The sequence below is a fragment of the Phytophthora sojae genome (assembly GCF_000149755.1).
Source record: "Phytophthora sojae unplaced genomic scaffold PHYSOscaffold_6, whole genome shotgun sequence".
NCBI classification, from domain to species: domain Eukaryota; phylum Oomycota; class Peronosporomycetes; order Peronosporales; family Peronosporaceae; genus Phytophthora; species Phytophthora sojae.
Genome location: NW_009258120.1, coordinates 4,297,069 through 4,316,336, shown reverse-complemented (window position 1 = coordinate 4,316,336; position 19,268 = coordinate 4,297,069). Strand labels below are relative to the sequence as shown.

Genomic DNA, 19,268 nt, shown 5'->3' with positions numbered 1-19,268 from the left:
CTAAGGCGCCACGAACCTCGGTCGACATTGGAAAAGAACGTGTACGAAACGGTGAAGCTGAAGCGGGGTCTAACGAGGCCAAATCTTCACCCGACTCCTTCGTCTCCTCATCGGGGCTTGGAGAGCAAGAACGACGGGCGTTTGCGAACTCGGCCACCCATGGAGCGACCACCATCGAAGTCCGCAGAGAAGATTCAACCACGACCGACGACGCCATGGTCTCCCCAGTCGATCCGTTGGGGACGAACAACGGGACGTCGTTGCAAGGGGCGAAAGCCGTGTTGTAGGGGTGGTCGGCCGGCGCTTGGAACCAACAGTTACGCCACGGCTCGCGGGCGTCCACGTCCGCCACCTCGGGGGCCCAGTCGTCGGTAGTGGGGACCCACTCCATCACCTCGAACGAGTATTGCAAGTACGACGGCTCCAGCAAAACCTCGGTGCGGTGCTGTGGAGGTTGTCCGTCGTACGTAATGGTCCCATTCCACATCCTGTGGAGCATCTGGTCTCGCAAGCGATCTGCACGATAACTGCGCTCTCGGTGGTACTTGGACCACGCTTGTCGAAGCGCTAGGACTTGCACGTTGCGCTGACCGAGGATTCTGGCGAGGTTATCGATATACGCCTTGACGGCTTTACCCCTAATCCAGTGGCGTCGCTCCCACAAGGCGAAACCAAGGTCGCCCTTCTCGGTGGAGTGGTAGGAGTACCCCGGAACTGCCGCCATAGGCGAACGAGTAGAGCTCGACCAGTTGCACGACGGGATATAGCCACCGAGGATGGGAAACCCGTCGTGTTGATCAAACAAGACTCATCTGGGAAAAGCTGGCGCAACACTTGGAAGGGGTGAGCGGGATCCGTCCCCAAGCCAAACTCCACGATTTCATCCACTGAACTGGGGGCGACCAAGTCGTCCTCGAAGACGAGGGGGACACTGGCGTTTTGGATAAGATGTCAGCACTCCAACGCCCCGGGTGCCGTGAAACCCGGCTCCAGGAACAGGGTGGCAAGCCCACTGAGCTTACGTGATCCAGGAGCTACGTCAGAAGCGTCAACCACGGCTGGAGCAATCGAGGCAGGTCCATCCCTCGGTGAAGCTGTCACCGTTGCTGTTACCATCGACCGAGCGTGAACAGAGGCCGACCGAGTGTGGAGTCGACTCGGGGGTGACACGGTGGCCGCTTGTGAAGCTACAGGAACCCCGGTCTCAGCAGCCAGAGGAGAAGGAGCCTCCGAAGGAGCGACAGGTTGCGCCACCGAGATTGCCTCTCTTTTGTCGGGGCCGAACATCTCCAGGAACAACGCGTCACGGTCCTCGGAGGTCTCGGACTCATTAGGCGACTCACCGTTAGGTTAACGGTCTGGTGAGCCGCCAAAGCCCTTGGTGACCCCAGCCGCCGATTCTCGAGGGGCACGGCCAGCGCCGGCTGTACCAGACGAGACCGGCGGAGGAATAGAAGTCGCCGCCGAAGGCGAAATCTCGGATGGAACCTCGATGACGGTACCGGAAGGCTCCGTAATAGGACCTTGAACACCCTGAGCATCGGCCGACATCTCCGGAATCTCGCCAGGCTCAAGGTCATCTTGTGGAGCATCACTAGGACTCATACCCCCTCCAAACTCCACGTCAGACGATTCCTACTGTTGGGCTGGGGTCGGCGAGAGAAGCGAGGAGCGACTAGCCAGCCGAGGATACAAGGGGACGTCTGAGTGTTCGTACGGGAGGGGCTGAGACTCCAACCAGCTTGAGCGAGCCGTCGTTGAAGGACGCACCATCGACTGAGGAGGCGGAGAAATCTCTCCTGATGCCGAACGAGGACTAGATGGCGCGGCGGCCGCTGCAGCCCTGGCCCTCAGGTCGACTCACGGTCTGCCGAAGGGTTTGTGAGGAGGAGGCTGGGATGCCGTATTCCCGACGGAAGCAGACTCGGTTTGCCGACCCCGCTTGCGCGATGACGACTCAGTGGAGACCGGGGAACCAGCAGAAGTGCCCACCGAAGCAGCGGGAGCGGACGTAGCCTCGGTAGACTCAGTCATCGGCACGTCGGTTGTCTTGGACTCCTCTCCCAACTCTGACGAGGATTAGTCATGGCATGGACTCTCGACAGTGACCGTCGGTGGGGACAGCCCGAGAAAATTCCAATCGATCTCTGCGGCGGTGATGCCGGCTGAGGCCAGACCAAGGTGTCGACGTCGAGACCGTGTGCTGCCGAGTGCCGACGAAGGATAGAATTCGCTCGCCGCAAGCTGTTGTTCTCGTCCGTCAACGCTTGAATGCGTGCGGGGATGACGTTCGCTCGGTCGCGGTGGGCCAACTGCTTCCGAAGCCTCTCCAACTGAGTGTTGTAGGTAACGAGGCTTGCACTTATACGCTCGTGGAGCTGGGTGTTCCGACGTACAGCAGCGGCCGAATCGGCCTCAGCAACGAGCGTCCGCTTCTCCAACGACTGAGTGACATCAGCGTGGTGGGCGATGACCCCGTTCGCTTGCATCAACTGAGCGCTGGCGTTGCTGAGCTGGACGCGCATATCCTGGACGAGGTACAGAGCTTGGTCGCACTCGGAGTTGGCCGAGATGAGGAAGTAGTCCAACTTGGTCCGAAGATTCATCTCTTCAGCGAGTTTATCTTTGGTGTCGGAGAGCTCAGCCTGCAGCCGGTCGTTCTCGCGACGGAGGGCCACCAGTTCATCAGCCTCTGCAAGAGGGAGACGCGGAGGAGCAACGGCAGCAGCCAACACCTCACCGACGTTAGTGGCGGCTTGCAGGCTGCGGTCGAGAACAGCGTTGACTCGAGCTGGAGGTAAACGGGCAACGCCCACGACGAGACGAGCGAGCTCCAGCATCTGCTGCTCGCCCAAGACAACCGCTGTCGGAGGAACCTCGGCCGGATAAGCACCAGCTCCGGCGCGACCTCCTACAGCTGCCTCGCCCCCACCGACGCCCCGCGAGTTGCCAACGTGACCGAAGGCGCGGGAGTTGGCGACGGTGGAGTGCTGGGGCTTGGCGGCGGTGTCGGCGGCGAGTCGGGAGCCTCTTCCATGGGAACTTCCGGCGAGGGAGTCTCGGTCCCCCCAGCGGCAGACTCAGGACTACCTGGAGGAGCCGGTGGAGTGTCGACCGAGGTCCTGGAGGCGGCAGGAATGAGCGTAGGGTCACCGGCAGGCGCGGCCGGGGCTGGAGGCACAGCACCAGCGGCAATAGGGGCGGGGGCACCCGCCGAACGAGCCTGGCGCGCCGGACGACGACCCGAGGTGTCGGTGGCGACATCAACAGCTCCCTGAGATGATCAAGAAAGGGATGGAGTCAACAACGAGGATCCGAATTACAGTGAGGAGCGGCAGGAGCGACAAACGTACGTCCGGAGCACTGGAGAGCCCAAAGAGCAGCGGCAGCCGCGTCGGCGAATGCACGCGACGGAGGAGCCATGGAGTCGAAGAACTGAGGACGCCTAGACGCTCACCAGCGTGGGAGGCTCGCGTCGAGGCGGGGGTAGTTGTGGTATTGGAAAGTGGCAGTTTCCAACGCTGTTGACACGCCAGCCCGACAATCAAGTTCAATCAAGGGGCAATCAAGGCGAGGTCAAGCGAGAGACGGAGATGACTGCTTCTGATTGGATGACGACATTATCCTCGGTGGAGTGACAGTCAGTGGCTGAAGCCTCGTCGGGTCCTAATAGAACCCCGAACGCGGCTTCACGGTACCCACTTTTAGGTACAGATGCATTTAGTTACGTACTTCGGCCGCACTTATTAGTGTAGCCGCGGTCGTCATTTGATGTGTCCGGAATCGCCTTATTGCGATCGTTCACACTAGATATTTGTATAGGGACATAGGACTCATCATAGGATGACCAGAACGAGGCACCAGGGCCTCAGAAAACACAGTAATAAAAAGACAGTCTTCCCCCAAAGCCAACAAGGGTCAAGTCCGACTTCAGCAAGTGTAGCTAGCTTATTGTAGTGCCTGGACACGCTCGGCTGCGTGTGGATGCCTGTCGGGGAGCTTATCGTGCATTGACCGAGAGTTTCCTTGGCAGCGCCAAGAGTTGACGTAGCCGGAGAGGCAGGAACGGTATTAGAGTATCGTTCGGTATATATTTGTGGGATTAGAGTATCCCTGAGTGTATTAGTCTACCTACCGAGGTTTTACCTTGGTCCCCCTGTATAAGGCCTAACACGCCGGTACCCTTCCTTTCTGAGGGACTGCGGTGGGGTTGCGCGGAAGCGCTGCGTAGTATCCTAGCCTTAGCTCGTGACTAGTGGTACAGGTTTTTGGGTTGACCGAAGACAACCTAAGGTGCACAGAGGCGCTTGCAACCGACCCGGTGTAAGGGATCGTTCCTGGTCTTCCGGTTTTGATCCAATAAGCGCTTACCTTTGCGGGTTAGCGTGTTGTTGGTGTCTCTAATACATTTTGGTAGAGGAGGATTTTAGTGGAATTACCACACCACAATTTGTTTGGTAAGTGAAAGACCGCTGTATTATACGCCGAAAGGAGATCTGGTGTCTCGAGTGCGTACTTCGGATTCACCGCTTGATCTAAATGGACAATTCAATCACTCCCGGGATTCAGATCGGACGTCTTCTTGTCGCGTACATCAAGGCCATCGCGGAACCACGTATGGAGCTTTCTCTTACACTTTTCCACCGAACCGATCGTCCCACCAGTTGCTCTCTCCAGAACCACCAGCATATCTACGGGCCCTTAACTTTCTCCAACGTCTTTCTACGAGAAGTGAGCCTGCTGCGTTGTCTTGATGCGACGATCGCGCCGATGGGCTCCTGCGCAAAGCGTTGTTCCTTCATGCGGCTGGTTACATCTGCATCCAGACCCTCCATAAGTTGGGCTTCCGTAAGCCATTCACCGCCCTCCTTGGGTACAAAAAGCCGCAGTTGGTCGGCGTCGGTGTTCCTGCACGCGTTCGGCCTCGCCTTCTTGATCTCGTTATTTTCGATCGGGAACGAACCGCGCGCACCTACGATCCCACAGAAGAGCTTAACGATCTGTCTCTCCATCTCGTGCTTCTCCTTCTCTTCTCGACCTGGCAGATTCGTGCCCGTCAACTTCATTTTGTTGCATTACATGGGGCCTCTTGAAGGGAGTTCGTGTTTTAAACATCAATCGTCGTTCGGAGAGACAGATCGCCACAGGATTGAATACACTGCAGTTGCCACCCTCAGCATCGTGAACAGCAATCATCATCGACTTCAGCTATTGCGCCGCTGAAAAGCTTTCAGAGAATTGAGCAGCAAACGTGCCTGGCGGAATTTAGTGAAGATGTGCTAGGCTAGCACTGCTAGCAATCCCTACACCGAGCCCCCCTGACTTCGATATCATGATACGCCGTTACCAGTGGTAACTTCTAACCCTACGGCTGAATCAGGACTGTAGCTCTCTCATCTCATGTACAACGTAGCTACAAACTGTACGAAGGTTGAGTTCAATTGTGAGCGGCCCGTTTGCAAAGTGAGAAATCCCAGAAGCCTCAACTGGTGAGAAAGCTCTTCGCTACAACCAGCAGGAGAGCCAAGGGCTCCATTTTCTCGGTTTCATGTTGATAAACGAAACAATGTGTGCAACTAGAGGGTGGTGGAAGGGCGCTTGGGCGCATGATATTCTAGTGAGCCCTTCACCCGTTCGCCATCTTCTGCTCGCCACAAACACAACTTGATAGACGCGTGTTGTGTGTACATCTTACGTATGATACGTCCACACCATAGGCGAGGACTTGATCGCGAGCTGAGCTTATCTCCAGCGAGCAGGACAGTATCAAGTTGATACTCTCCTGCTATGAGCGCTGTGCTTGAACGGTGGATGCAGCCCGGCCCCGTTCATTTTGTGAATGGATTTGCCATGAAACCACGTCATGAAAGTTGCGCTGAGTACCATGCACAGTGCATGCATGTCCCCACCCCCGCTTGCAACAGCGTTGGGCTCTCGCCCGACAGCCTAAAGCAGAAGGAGTACGTGTTCCATCGAAACTTACGAGAGTCAGCGGTGGTCAGATCGCAGGCCAAAACGCGTTGGCACTACGATCAAACCACACCTTCTACGAGCCCTGGGGAGAGCCGGGCTCCTGGGCTCTTGGGTGAACCCAAAAAGTTACGAGCTCGGGCTCCTGGGCTCTTGAGTTCAATAGGTTAAGTGAAAGGAGCCCTCCAGAACTGTGAGCCCTCCCCCCTCACCTGTGTTAAATATCTCACTGATGATTGGCCGTCATTGAAGTATCTCCAGGTTCTAACCTGAAAAGGCATAGGAAAAAGGGCTTCTCCTTGAGGGGAAGGAAGGACGATCGGCGACGCTGGGGAGGCCTCGGAGCGGCTGTACACATATGAGCGGCGCGAGATCTTCTAGTGTGGTGATCTTTGAGCTCGATCTTCTAGGGGAAAACGTCAAAAGGTGTATGCGTTGGGAAAACGTTTGTCAATAGGTGTAGTGGTCGTGGGCGTCACGTCGCGTCATGTCTCATCATACACGTACTGACACACGTTTTGGTTGCTGCGGTATTTCGGCCGAGGTCGGGTCATACAGACCCAGGATCGAGCTTCCAAGCACAGTAGTTTATTAACGACACGCTCGTAGCGAACACGGTCAACTAATAATAGCATATAGAGCAACTGTACTCCGCTATTGTAGCTACAAGGAACTACCAACGCAATCCGCAAGGGCTATACTAGGTATTGGGGAGCCCTGGAGGGGAGCCAATTCCTTGATCTCGTACTTACCATGAGGGAGCCCATTTTGTGCGACTTTTGGCTCTCGTATTAGGGGGAGCCCACTTTTGAAGTTGACGGGCTCGGGCTCGTAGAAGGAGTGGATCAAACCGGATTTCGTGCCAAATCCTTGTTGAATCGACAGAAGGAAGCGCGTTCACCGAAGCTTCACCTCCACCGAGGCGAGCCTTGCAATCGACCACGACGACTGGACCGAGACGCGCGTGGCTAGCGAGAACAATGCGAGATTCAATCCCTCCCGGGGTCAATTTTCGCGTCGAGGAACAATTGCTCTCTGCACCGCCAAAACCCAACGGAAGCTCGGGCCTGTCCTAACGTTAGTTGCTCCTCTCGCTCGCAGTGACAGTGGTTGGATCATAGTCGCACTTCAATTCGGCCCCACCTCGCTAACGACGAACGCCTGGCCTGACCCGCACCACCTTTTCCTGCTTGGAAGAGTACCATGTGCTCTCGATGTCAAAACATTGCCTTCGGGCGAGCAGCACTGGTCACAGCTCACTCTGCTCAATAATTGCTGCCGTTACGCTGGACTTGTGATCATGCGCACGAGTGAAAGGCTCAAATGCGCGCCGGTTGTGCAATGCTCAAGAGGGCGCCCTTTCAAAGTTTACCATTGCTGCGGCGCAGTAAACTTTGCATCTTGATCCCCGACGACCGTGAGCTCGGTGATCCACAGACGCCCGCAGTTAGCTAACATCTTGGTGCTGTCAAATGCGGCGGCGGCGCTAGAGATACGAGCCGTGGGCCACTCGGTTTGTTTCCAGGGATGCCGGCGTGCTCCTTCCAGTGCAGTCGGCGTCCGGCCCGTGAGAGGGCCCCACCTGAGCCCTCGAAGTCTATCTATCCACCTGCCGTCGCCGAAAGTGTTCAACTCGCGGTCACCACTTTCCATTCTGCGTGCCTCGTCGCTACCCGGCAGACAATTTGACCCCCATCCCGAGGCTCGTGTGAAGAAGCATCAGGTTCTGAGACTGCGAATCAAGCGAGCAAACGCGCGTAACTGGTTTCGGGTAGAGCTGAAAGGCGAGCGAGACACGGACCACACGAAACCGCAGCGCCAACGCCTTCGTCTAGTTGGGGGCTGAAACGGGGGGATCAAGCGATCACCAGTCGGCACTCTTGCAATCGCCTCGTACCACACAGGCAGGACCACCATGAATGGCTCCATGAGCTCATTGACAGCGACCATCACGTCGGCCTTGGCGCTCAAGGCGTTCACGGTCTACATCTAGCGGGTTGAAGACACCAAGACGCAGAGGAGCCGGCACATCCGTCGCTGCTTCTCCGAGTTCTGCGAGCTGCGCGAGAAGCTCCTCGCACTCATCGACGACGAGATGGCCACGTACCTCACCAGCCCGGACATGGACAACATCGAGAGCAGCTTCAACACCAGGTCCAACGTCAGCTTGAGTGCCAGCGCTAGCTCCAGTGTCAGCACTTGTACCAGTATCCCTAGCTGCGCCGGGTGACATCGCTCCTCGTCGAGCAGGTTTGACGTTGTTGCAGTCCACACTTCGTGACGGAGCGACGCGCGGGGCTGCAACGCGGTGGCTTCCAAACTCGAGGAACGTCTCGATGTGGGTCATCATGCTGAAGCAAATGGCGATGAGTTGGCGCTGGCGAACGACTTCGACGACCTCCAGAGCATGCTGCAAGAAGCGGTTGAGCGCCAGAGATCGCGCCTCAATCACGCGCTTGGAGCGTGAGCCAAGCAGTTTTCGCGGCGGGAACTGCTTGAACACGAAGGCGAAGCGGTCGGACGTCGGCGTCTGGCGATGCCTTCCGCGGTGCGAGTTAGGACGTCGGCTGCTGCTTCGCTGACTCCGGGATTCCACCACTACCCGTTGGTACCAACTCCAGCCTTCGCGATGACGGTGACGGACCACAAGTATCAGTCCTGCACCAGCAGATATCACCTCAGCTCCAGCAGCGAGGAGGACGCAGGCGGCAGTGACGACGAGACTCAGCGCTTCAACAACTTCGACTTCACGCGGCGATTCTACCGCGAGTTCGGCCGCCAGGAAGAGCGCGCGGAGATTTACGCGGACGACTCGGACGACGACGAGGAGATGCAGATGCTCAAGAAGACATGGAGCGCTATGCTCGAAAGCGAAACACACGAGCGCAAACTGTACCACAGCGGCAGTCACTTCGCCATGCTGGAAAGCGCACGGCACTCACCGACTGAGACGTGGGCGAGACGCATCGAGATCGCAGGCATCCACAACGCAGTCAAATCTAATGCAACCTTGAGCGCCACCTGCCCAGTTAGCACACAGAAGGCGCCCGAGCCAGCGACTCACAGAGCAGAGCAGCTCCTAAGTCGCCACCGATCACACCAGCAACTTCCAGTCCAGCACTTCCCGACCTGCGCTTGAGTCGCGTCTGCAAGACTCTGCGTGCAAAATACTCGTAAGCTAGTCAGTGAATTAGGAAGTGAGTTTGTGTGAATTACCACGCACAGCGCCACGGTTGGGAACGGCTGGAGTTCCAGGCCATCGAAGGAAGTGGCCGCCATCGTTCCCCAGCTTGGCGAAACTATGAAGTAGGAGAGAAGTAATCTAACAGGCCATAGTACCATTAAGTTGTCGACATGCCCACACTCGCCGACTTTACAGTCGATTCCAAAGCCTCCTCCTCCAGGATCACCTTGTGTGCAATCTGCACGATGCGCTCGAATGCCAGGTCAGAGTACCGTCGCCAGCAGACGTGGTCGCGCCACTGCCGAGTTGGAAGCTGCGGCGTCGTCAATCCGTGAAATACCTTGGCCACAGCGTAACTCGTCCATTTGATACCTTCATCGTTGCTCGTGCTCTCTTCAGTATCACTGCCCTCAAGCGGACCTCCACCGCCAAGACGGAGTTGAATGAGTGAGCGTGTACCTCGCTCGATAGCCTCGATCAGAGACTCGGTCAGCGGCCGCAGCATTTTCTGCAGCAAACGCTCATCCTCGTCACCTTCGACGTCGTCTCCACCGGCTGCAGCATCATCCTTATCGTCGTCGTCTTCGAAGTAACGTACCGGTTTGGTCTCGAGAGCATGGGCCTTATCATCCAGATCTTCTTCGTCTTCTTCATCTTCGCCATCACGCGCGGTTGACGTCGGAGAAGGCGCCGGTAGAGCTGCCGCGTACAGCGCTCCATACAAATGAGCGAGACGAGCAAGCTGGCGCGACTCGAGATGCCCGTGCTTCGCATACAACAGCTTCGTCCATCGGTCCACGACTTCACTCTTCATCTCGTCGGTCAGTTCAGCCCTCCAGCTCAACTGCAGCTGGAATGCGGGCTGTGACAGCGAAAAGCGCTGGATCTGACCAGTCTGTTGAGCCGCTCGCAATTCTTGTAGCAGCCGACGCTCATTCGTGGCGGCAGCGACCGCAGCAGCATTGGTTTCACCCGCCTGCTGAGCGTCGGAAGCTGCTAACAGGGCTGCAGCTTGGTCTCCATTGCTGTTGGCACCAGTCGTCCGTCCGTACCATTGAGCTACTTCGTGCAGGTGGCAGTCGATAACCCAAGAGCTCAGATACCCGTCCTTACGATGTGTCACGCGTGCATTAGGCAATTCCTTGCGCTGCACCGCTCCGAGCAGTGACTTACTGTAGATTGCGGTCCCAGTTTCTTCGCTTGAGTGTCCAGCAGCTGCAGTGTACATTGACTCATGCTCAGAGGTTGGAGTGCCACGCGTAAACCCAGCTCGTCGTCCTTCTGACGCTGCGTCTCGAGGGCCAGCAACGTGAGGAACGTCTCGATCGAAGCCGCCTTCAGGTCAAGGTGGCGCTCCAGCCAATCTCGCTCGAGAGACTCCAGCGTCAGGTCACTGCCAGCTCTCTGACCTCTTCCCGAGCACTTCACAGCCACTACATGCTTCTTGCTCGCTGGGGATAAGCTCTCCCGACTCTGGAAGACAAGAGCCATAAGCCTCCGAAGCTGGTCGCGATGTAATGCGGTTGAAAACAGTAACGAGCGGAAGTGCACCGCGTCTTCATTCAGCAGATACAGCAACGCTCGCGCAGACTTGCCGTCACGACCTGCTCGTCCAATCTGCTGCACGTATCCCTCGACAGACGACGGCATGTGGAAGTGCACAACAGCCCGCACATTCTTCTTGTCAATGCCCATACCAAATGCGATAGTAGCCACCACAACGCGCACTCTGCCTCGCGCAAAACCTGTGCGGACCTTTTCCTTCGCCTCAGGCGCCATGCCAGCATGAAACGCCACCACCTTTCCAGCAGTGCGCCAAGCGTTGGGCAATTGTTCACGCAGCAGAGCTGCAAGTTCCTCCGTCTGCCGTTGCTGGTGAACGTACACGATAACACCTCCACCGCCAGCCTTGGAGGACTGTGTTGATCCTTTGCTCAACTCGGGGAGGATGTGGACGAGATGCCGCAGTCGCTCATCATTCGACCGGACGGAACGAACTTCCAGCGCCAGATTCTTCCTTTGCCATGGCATCTGCAGCACCATGTCGCTCTCGCTCTCGCCACCTTGATTCTGAAGCTGCCGACGTGAGCGCAATTGATGCAATACATCGTGGACAACACGTCGCGAGGCTGTGGCAGTCACACACAAAACGCACTGGGTGTGGCGGAAGACCTCTGCCAGCCGCAAGTAGCTTGGACGGAAGTGGTGGGACCACTCTGAGACGCAATGCGCTTCGTCGACACACACTAGTGCCAAGCGCGCACGGACCCGCGATAACGCGAGCAGCGCTTGCATTCCAGCATCCAGCGCCTTCTCCGGCGACAGGAAGATCAGAGAGAGTTTGTCCGCCAGCAGATCACGCACAAAAGCCGCATGCTTCGCCTTGGACGAGCCTGAATCCGAGCCGGAGCCGGAAAGACACAAGGAGCGAGCCTTCAATGGGGCGGGGAGACTCTCGTACTGGTCGTTCATCAGCGAGATAAGCGGCGAGATCACGAGCGTAATTCCAGGCAAGAAGAGCGCTGGGAATTGATAGCACAGCGACTTGCCTGCACCCGTGGGCAACACAAGGAGAGTGTCCTTACGACGCAGCACCCTTGAGATCGCCCACTGCTGGCCAGGACGAAAGTCGGCGTGCCCAAACACCAGAAGCAGATTGGTGAGCATCGCCTCACGTTGCTCCTCTTCAGTAGCTTCAATATCCAGAGGAACGCACTCAATGGCTTCAGCTTCAGCTGCGGACTCAGCAACACCGTCAGAGGAAGAAGAAGCCGTGAAGAGTGTCTGCAGTGCAAGCGGGACGTGGTCGTCTTCCCAGAGGAAGAAGTCGCAGCGACCTTCATCGAATCCCAGCGGGCAGGCGAAGAACTTGCGGCCGTGGTTCTTGTTCTTCTTCTTGACCTCCAAGTTCTGACAGACCAACGCATGATGACACCTCGGCGGTGTCAATGGCTCGGCCTCCTTCTTCGGTTTCGATTTTTCTTGACTAGAGAGACCACGCGCTTTCTCGGCTTTGGCCAGCGCTTCCAGACACTCCTCGGTGAAGTCCACGCCGTCGTCAGCCAGCATCGACTTCTCCTTCTTACTCTGTTGAGTACCGTTCGCATTGACCACCGGAGCGAGGCCTGAAGATTTCTCACCTGTAGCTTCGTCCAGCAGGTTCTCATTACGTGCGCGCAGATACGCCGGTCGCTTCTTGGCGCGCCCAGAGCTGCCCTTGAATCTCTTACGCATGTTCAGCTTGACGAAGTTGTCGCTCACCGCACTTTGGGCGTCCTCGGCCTTCCAGCGCTCAAACTCCGCAGCCTTCCGAGCATCACCCACATCACCGGAACCCGCGTCGTTGCTGTCAGATGGAGCGTCGAAGTCATCGAGAGTGAACCCACTGTTCCCAGCCGTCGCGAAGCCCCACGCCTCCTCTTCTTTCTCGTCATCACTCAGAGCAGCCTTACGTTTGCCCGACACCTTCGTCACCTCCTTGTCTTTATCTGTCTCTGCATCAACCACCGACAGCCCTAAAGACGACGCATTGGCGCCTGTATCTCCACTGGATAAAACACTGTTGAGCTCCTCCTCGTCGCCTCCTTTCTTGTCCTTCTGCTGCTCCCCGAAGACCTCCTGGAAGACACGATCAAAGCCCGTCTCTTGACGTTCTCTCTCCTGCTGCTTGGCCCGTTCCGCTGCTTCATCTTCAGGCTTCTTAGCTGCTCCACTGCGCCACAATTGCTGGCGCTCCTGTACAGACATGGAGAGGCCTAGTGGACCTCCTTTTCGCTCATTTTTCGGCTTCGGCTGCGTCTTTTTCGCCGCTTTTTCGGGCTCTGAGGGCTTAGTGACCTTCTTGCTTGCATCAGGTTAGACTTTCTTCTTTTTCTTCTTGTCTAGAGCCCGTAGCAGCCACGCAGCGTCGTCTGTGCCTGAACTAGAGGTCTTTTGAGCTTTGACAGTGGGGTTTGGGGCCTTCCCGGCGCTCCTACGAGGCGCAAAAAGAGGTGCAGATGTGCCTGAAGACGCAGAAGATGGTGGTGCTCGAGAGGACAATGGACGATCTGCTGGAGCTGAGGTTGCAGCGCTTGAAGCCCCACCAGGAGCTGCCTGCGCCGGCTGCCGGCGCGGCCACATTTTCGTTCGAAATGGTCCAAAAATGGTGGCGCCAACACCTGCGATTGGTCGAAAACATTAACGTAACGCGTAGCGGCGGCGCTCGGCTAGTTGGTCCGCCATCGTTGTATATTAGTAACTTTATATTTATTAGGATGAAAAGCAAATTGAAATTGAAGTCAATAGGATCTTACGCGTGGTGCAGTCAATCCACAGCAGGTGCCATATCCTCGTGCTCTCTCCACTTCTTCTCTATCTCTTTGCGCTTCCACTCCATGCAGTCGCAAAACACCTTCTTGTTCTGTACGTAGATGGATGTTCGCATCTCCAAGCCATCATCCGACACAGCAAAGCCTTCTTTCAAACGCAGCGAGAGAAGTCTTGCGAATCCAGCATTCCACGCGCGCACAACCAAATCGACCTATGGCATCGTAAATAATGTTAGAACAAGTAGTATTCAGCACGTACTCAAACTACTCGTACCTTGTATCTGTTGCCGATTACAAATCCTTCAGATGTGGACTCGACGGAAATTTTCATCGTCGGCACCGCATAGGACCGAGCATCAAACCACTCGTGCATTTCTGCAGAAAGAGCAAGACGATTGCTTGGGTCGTTGTCATACTTCTTGTAGCTTGGATATTTCAGGCAATGCTCTCTGGACATCACATGGCAGCTCTGTGCCTTCCCCACCGACCCGAACCACTCTTCACTCTCGATACGCTGGTACTTAAATTCGTCAGTCGCTACGTCAACGATCGAGGTGTTGGACGAGAAAGTCGTCATTGAGACTTGAGGGGACTCGGTATCATCTGGAACATAATGCATGGCAAAGATGCGTCGCAGTTCGCTTAACTCCCGAGAAACTGGGGCCACAGTCGTCGAGATCGTGTGGCCATCGAGTGGGGAAGTTTGCTTGATACCTTCGGTCTGCAGTTCGTTTTCAAATAGCAAAGCATCCCTCTCTGTACAACATCTGTGAGACATCAACCAGCACAGTTCTACAATAACCAAAATGCATACCTTCTTTGAAAAGAACATGGATCCGCAACATCACCTCATCATACCACAGCGCCTTGTCGGTTTCGCCAGCACGAAGGTTGGGATCGTAGTATCCAAGGCATGACCCCGCCAGTCGGTACAGCCTGCAGCGAATCCCTTTCGTGTTCAGCGCGTTGCCAACGGATCCAGTGACAAGCCACAATTCAGTTTGTGCGTGTTCTTGCTCCGGAAGCATCACCAGCACGTGAATCGTTCCGTCGGAGACTGTGGGAAACCTCTCGCAGATCTTGTCCGTTGGATCGTCCAATTCCTCCTTCATGTAGTGACTCTCAACTTCATCGGGGATCTCCCCCTTCCGCATCCGGAGCAGATCCTTCGACTTCAGCCACGCGCCGTCCTCCCTCTTCGCCAGGAAGAGCTGCAGGTCACCTGCATCGATGTCCTTCAACTTGTTTGGCTTCTTCGCCTTGATCGCGTCCTTCAAGTCATCCACCGAGTCACTCTCGTCCACACGCACCGAGAAGGCGCTGCCCGCCACGCCACCGATCGCACAGAACAGCTTCACCATCTTTTCTCGAGGCGGCCGATTCTGGAATGAGGAAAGGGAGGGAGGGAATTCGCTACCTAGACCCACACGGGCTTTCAGCCAATCACAATAATGGTGTCGTAGAAATGGCGGTGAGGGTGAACTATCCATTGCGGTAAGAAAACCTGGGCATGATTTTCTTTCGAATGAACTCTCTAAGCGGAGGCAAACGCCCCGAACAATTTTGCGTTTTTTACGGCTAGGACACACTGCGCCTCAGCAGATATCTGCTGTCTGCACTTGTTATTGTTATTACCATTATCACCACTATTTTGGTGAGTACTATGCCTGTAACGCTTCATATGACTGCACTAGATATTTTAATTCTCATACTAGAGATGCTATAAGAGCATATCCGGCGGTTGGTCTCAAACACGGTTATAATTGATGTTGACAACAACATCATGTTGCTATTGGTATTGATTGCAACTGCCACTGTCGCCGCCACTGCCAGCTACTGCGGCTGCTACTGTCACTGCTACTGGACACTGCCACTGTTACTACTACTGCTACTGCTACTGCTACCCCATTACTACTTCTATTGCTATACTACTGAAATTCCACTATTGTTAAAGAAATTGCTTTTGATATTGCTAACTGTGGCGGGCGTTACTACTGGTCACTGTTACTAAGTACTGTTTATCCCTACTGCAACTACAGCAACTAAAACTACTATTTCACTATTGTTAATGATATCATAGTAATGCTGTCATTGAAGTTGCTAGTTCATATCTCCTGCTATCGCTACTGCGACTGTTTATTATCTGCTGCCACTGCTGGCACTGCCGTTACCGCTGTTATTTGCGCTACAACTACGATATCAGCTATGATAATGACATTTCAATGATATTTCCCCTGCTTTCTTCTTCACGCCGGAGAAAGACTGCCAAAATCCACTTCATGTTTCTATTATATATTGCTGCATAATATCGCTGGCCATCTCATGGCTGGCGCAAGCTAAATTTACAAGTAGATGCCGTCTGAACATCGCCGTCCCCACAAGCATTACCGATGATCTTAACTTCTTATCGGTCGTCTAGGCTTTGTATATCACTCTCTTTTTTTCTAAATAGTATATGTGACTTGCATTGCTGCGTAAGTAATATCAATACGAAGTATTAATATTTCTTATTCAGTAAAATGCTATTGGAATTGTTCGCCTGCGTCAAGATCACTGCCCGCTACCACTGCAACTGCCCTACTGTCAATGCCACCGCTACTGCAACCGCTATTAAATAATAGCTTTGCTACTGATGTTGTTATCGCTATTTCTGTTATTAACTTTTTTCTGCTCGCCCCACGACCAGGAAGAAAAACTGTCAAGGTCTACTCCATGGTGCGTGAGTTGTTGCAACTCAGTATGATGTCATCCAACGAGACTTTTTCGCGAACCGCACCTGTTAAGATATCTCTATTTACGAACGAGCAGTTTACACGTCACCGCAGTTATGAAGCTAATTTCGCTTTGTTATGCGTTCATATTGCTCTAGTTAGGTTCTTGCTGCAGCAAACATCACGCCCATCTAATCGGGCACATTTAGGGTTAAAGTGCACCAGAATGGCCACGAAGGTGGCTTGTCCGTCTATCAATGAATGTTTCTTCTGTACCTACTGCAGCTCAATATGATGCGACGTCCAGAACACTACATACACTACTGTCGCGCCGTGCGCACTCCGTTTAGCCAACGTCGCACAGCGCCGAAGTTCGCACAGTATGTTGCGTGTGAATTAAACCGCGCATTTTTTGCTTAAGTTTTATTCCAACCCCGTTAAAATCATCGATCGCGCTTCGCTGCTTTATACCGGTAATACCATGATATTTTGGATACTCTAGTTCATATTAAAAAGTACCGAATGTATTAAACTGATGGTCTGACTAAAAATGATGCTGGCTCTAAGCTATCCCCCTCCACGACAAAAAGATATGGACACCACCAAAAGTGGCTGTAACTTTGTCATTTTTTATCGTTTTAAGGTGCGGTTTGGACTAGAGTTGCAGAACACGCTGGTAAAGATCTGCACGCTGCTAACACGCGCGCTTTTGCGCTTCATCAGGTAGCTCACATACAAATCACTGGTTCTGCCCAGGTGACAAAACTTATGGACAGCTGATCCAGGTAGAGTGGAGAAATCATGGGTTGCTTTGTCTCCCCATACAAAGTCCAAGTTCGTATCATTTGTAAGGGGTTTTGGTTAATATAGGATTTTGTATGGGGATTAGCTGTCCATAAGTTTTGTCACCTGGGCAGAACCAGTGATTTGTATGTGAGCTACCTGATGAAGCGCAAAAGCGCGCGTGTTAGCAGCGTGCAGATCTTTACCAGCGTGTTCTGCAACTCTAGTCCAAACCGCACTTTAAAACGATAAAAAATGACGAAGTTACAGCCACTTTTGGAGGTGTCCATATCTTTTTGTCGTGGAGTGTACGTGATCCCATTGTTGCTGTGTGCGGTGCTCGGAGTTGTGGATGAGACCTCTTTCGCACCTGGTGCTACTGTACTTAGCAGTGGTGTCGACGTTTTCAGCAGCTGGGGGTCAGGAAGGTGCAGAGCAGTGCTCGTCGGTAAATTACGGTTAGAAAAAAGGACGGAGTCACACCTCTATAAATGACACCCAGTCCGGACACCGACTGCGCTGCGCTGCGCGCGCGATCTTGACGAACTTCGACAACTAGCACTGGACAAGACAAGATGGAAGACACTCATGACATCAATCCTCGATTCGCTACCTGCAGCGGGAGACCCGACATCTGCATCCTGAAATTTCGATGAATTATCGCTAATTTTTGATAGAATTACGAAAAAAAACTACGGAGGACTAAAATTGCTGGCAGAAAAAGCGTTGTGCCTCCTTCAGTTCTCACAGATAATGGGCAGCAAAAATCAGGCGTTAGCGCCTGCCTCTAAGCTTCATGATAAGGCCTCGAAAGGCCTGATAAGCGAGAAATCTCGCTTCAAAATCAACGAGGTTTTTCTAATCAAGTGTGCTATTATTGGACAAAAACCAATTGTAGCCCTAACCAACGTCAAATGACTAACGACATTCGTTGTGTGGTACACAAAAAACCTAACTAACTATACTTTCATGGCAGAGAAGTAGCATGGCGACGGGAGCGAAGGCGCTGAGCGCCATCGAGTTCTTGCGACTATGCGGCCGCCTCAAAGTGCGTTGAATGTGTCTCTGTATAGCTTTATGTCTCTTGTATCTGCTGCGTGAAGGAACCGCTCTGGAAAATTCTGTGGCGGCGGGTGTTCGAGGTCTAGCAACGCTAACGTTAACCCGTATTTGTCTTTGCTGGCAGACGCTCAAGCGCACTGGATGGGTGAACAACAAGGTGGCGCTGCCCGAGTCTGTGGCCGACCACATGTACCGCATGAGCATGTGCTGCATGCTGCTGGACGACGCCAATGAGACCGTGAACCGCCCCAAGTACGTGATCGGAGACTGTCGTTCATCCCTGGCCATTCGTTTGCATAGTAAGGAGGAGGCGGCAGTGCTAAGTTGTTTGGCTTGTGTTACGGTTGTTAGGTGCATTAAGATGGCCATTGTGCACGACTTGGCGGAGTCGCTGGTGGGTGACATCACACCTCACGACGGTAGGTCGCTGCGGTTATTGGGGTGGACGATGGATCTGGGTTTGATACGCCCTGTGTTGCTACCGAGCAGGAGTCGCCGAGGAGGACAAGCACCGCATGGAAAAGGTATGTTGTAGTGGTTTGTAGTGATATGCAATCTTGGAAAACGGTTTGGCTGACGGTGTGTTTGCTTCGATCTCTTATACTTTGGTGATACAGGAGGCGCTGGACGAGATCTGCAACACTTTGGGGGACACCCCGTCCGCCGCTGAGATCCGATCGCTCTGGAACGAGTACGAGGCTGGATCCACCGAGGAGGCCAAGATCGTCAAGGTACACCTTGTCTTATAGAGCAGGTCCATCGCTCTTGCAGCTTGCTAACATACCGATGAACGGCTGCTCTGCAGGACTTCGACAAGTTCGAGATGATCCTCCAAGCGGACGACTACGAGCGAGGTGCGTGACCTGCTACGAAGCATCTCCAACACCATGTTACTTGTTAGTCGATGTAGCTCACTCTGGTTTGTGCGACTGACGCTTGCAGCCCACAACGTCCCTCTGGACGACTTCTTCCAGAGCACCAAGGGCAAGTTCCGCACGCCGCTGGTCCAGTCCTGGGTGGAGGAGCTGACCACGCAGCGCGACGCGCGCCTCGGCAAGGAGAAGAAGTAAGGCTGCCTCGAGCCAGTGCCGCTAATAGTTGAAGGCGCAGCATGTCGTTGCAGGCAGTGAGCATTCACACGTCTTCACTTTACAAACCGCAAGTATAGCGGAGTGATGGTCAACTTCAACATGTAAAAAACACGCGTAATTACGGGAGATCTTAGTCGCACTTAATCGAAGCTACTAC

At 54.3% G+C, this 19,268-nt stretch overlaps 4 protein-coding genes across 4 annotated transcripts; 2 read left to right on the top strand and 2 right to left on the bottom strand.

Annotated features, from left to right (window-relative positions):
- Positions 1 to 5,066, bottom strand: PHYSODRAFT_335941 (hypothetical protein; the record flags this gene model as incomplete). Its single annotated transcript, XM_009533430.1, has 12 exons — positions 1 to 16; positions 96 to 714; positions 786 to 931; positions 965 to 1,338; positions 1,441 to 1,635; positions 1,718 to 1,816; positions 1,915 to 2,025; positions 2,104 to 2,165; positions 2,198 to 2,876; positions 2,933 to 3,274; positions 3,354 to 3,435; positions 4,696 to 5,066. 12 exons carry the CDS (start codon positions 5,064 to 5,066, stop codon positions 1 to 3), a joined length of 3,096 nt encoding a protein of 1,031 aa, XP_009531725.1.
- A 510-nt stretch (positions 5,067 to 5,576) lies between these two features.
- Positions 5,577 to 10,122, top strand: PHYSODRAFT_286777 (hypothetical protein). Its single transcript, XM_009533429.1, is given in 7 exon segments — positions 5,577 to 6,043; positions 6,340 to 6,346; positions 6,823 to 7,043; positions 7,072 to 7,416; positions 7,964 to 8,196; positions 8,530 to 9,124; positions 9,136 to 10,122. The coding sequence occupies 3 exon segments, from the start codon at positions 7,294 to 7,296 to the stop codon at positions 9,107 to 9,109; spliced, it is 936 nt and encodes a 311-aa protein (XP_009531724.1). The 5' UTR covers positions 5,577 to 6,043; positions 6,340 to 6,346; positions 6,823 to 7,043; positions 7,072 to 7,293; the 3' UTR covers positions 9,110 to 9,124; positions 9,136 to 10,122.
- A 3,260-nt stretch (positions 10,123 to 13,382) lies between these two features.
- On the bottom strand, positions 13,383 to 14,684 carry PHYSODRAFT_286776 (hypothetical protein). The gene is made up of 4 exons (XM_009533428.1): positions 14,661 to 14,684; positions 14,279 to 14,510; positions 13,739 to 14,220; positions 13,383 to 13,676 (listed from the first exon to the last, which is right to left on the bottom strand). The coding sequence occupies exons 2-4, from the start codon at positions 14,307 to 14,309 to the stop codon at positions 13,461 to 13,463; spliced, it is 729 nt and encodes a 242-aa protein (XP_009531723.1). The 5' UTR covers positions 14,310 to 14,510; positions 14,661 to 14,684; the 3' UTR covers positions 13,383 to 13,460.
- Positions 14,685 to 17,934: 3,250 nt separating this feature from the next.
- Positions 17,935 to 19,166, top strand: PHYSODRAFT_355070 (hypothetical protein). The gene is made up of 7 exons (XM_009533427.1): positions 17,935 to 18,006; positions 18,145 to 18,272; positions 18,372 to 18,439; positions 18,510 to 18,544; positions 18,638 to 18,751; positions 18,826 to 18,874; positions 18,963 to 19,166. Exons 1-7 carry the CDS (start codon positions 17,944 to 17,946, stop codon positions 19,088 to 19,090), a joined length of 585 nt encoding a protein of 194 aa, XP_009531722.1. The 5' UTR covers positions 17,935 to 17,943; the 3' UTR covers positions 19,091 to 19,166.
- Positions 19,167 to 19,268: the final 102 nt, after the last annotated feature.

Bases quoted from the DNA above. Each gene is read 5' to 3' on its own strand.
- PHYSODRAFT_355070 (XM_009533427.1), top strand. From the start codon at position 17,944: ATGGCGACGGGAGCGAAGGCGCTGAGCGCCATCGAGTTCTTGCGACTA. The intron at 18,273-18,371 runs GTACGTGATCGG...TACGGTTGTTAG, and splicing joins GAGACCGTGAACCGCCCCAA to GTGCATTAAGATGGCCATTG. The intron at 18,875-18,962 runs GTGCGTGACCTG...TGACGCTTGCAG, and splicing joins AGCGGACGACTACGAGCGAG to CCCACAACGTCCCTCTGGAC.
- PHYSODRAFT_286776 (XM_009533428.1), bottom strand. From the start codon at position 14,309: ATGTTGCGGATCCATGTTCTTTTCAAAGAAG. The intron at 14,221-14,278 runs GTATGCATTTTG...GATGTTGTACAG, and splicing joins CCATGTTCTTTTCAAAGAAG to AGAGGGATGCTTTGCTATTT. The intron at 13,677-13,738 runs GTACGAGTAGTT...ACGATGCCATAG, and splicing joins TAATCGGCAACAGATACAAG to GTCGATTTGGTTGTGCGCGC.
- PHYSODRAFT_286777 (XM_009533429.1), top strand. From the start codon at position 7,294: ATGCGCGCCGGTTGTGCAATGCTCAAGAGGGCGCCCTTTCAAAGTTTA. The intron at 7,417-7,963 runs GTTAGCTAACAT...GTCTACATCTAG, and splicing joins GTGATCCACAGACGCCCGCA to CGGGTTGAAGACACCAAGAC. The intron at 8,197-8,529 runs GTGACATCGCTC...GGTGCGAGTTAG, and splicing joins AGTATCCCTAGCTGCGCCGG to GACGTCGGCTGCTGCTTCGC.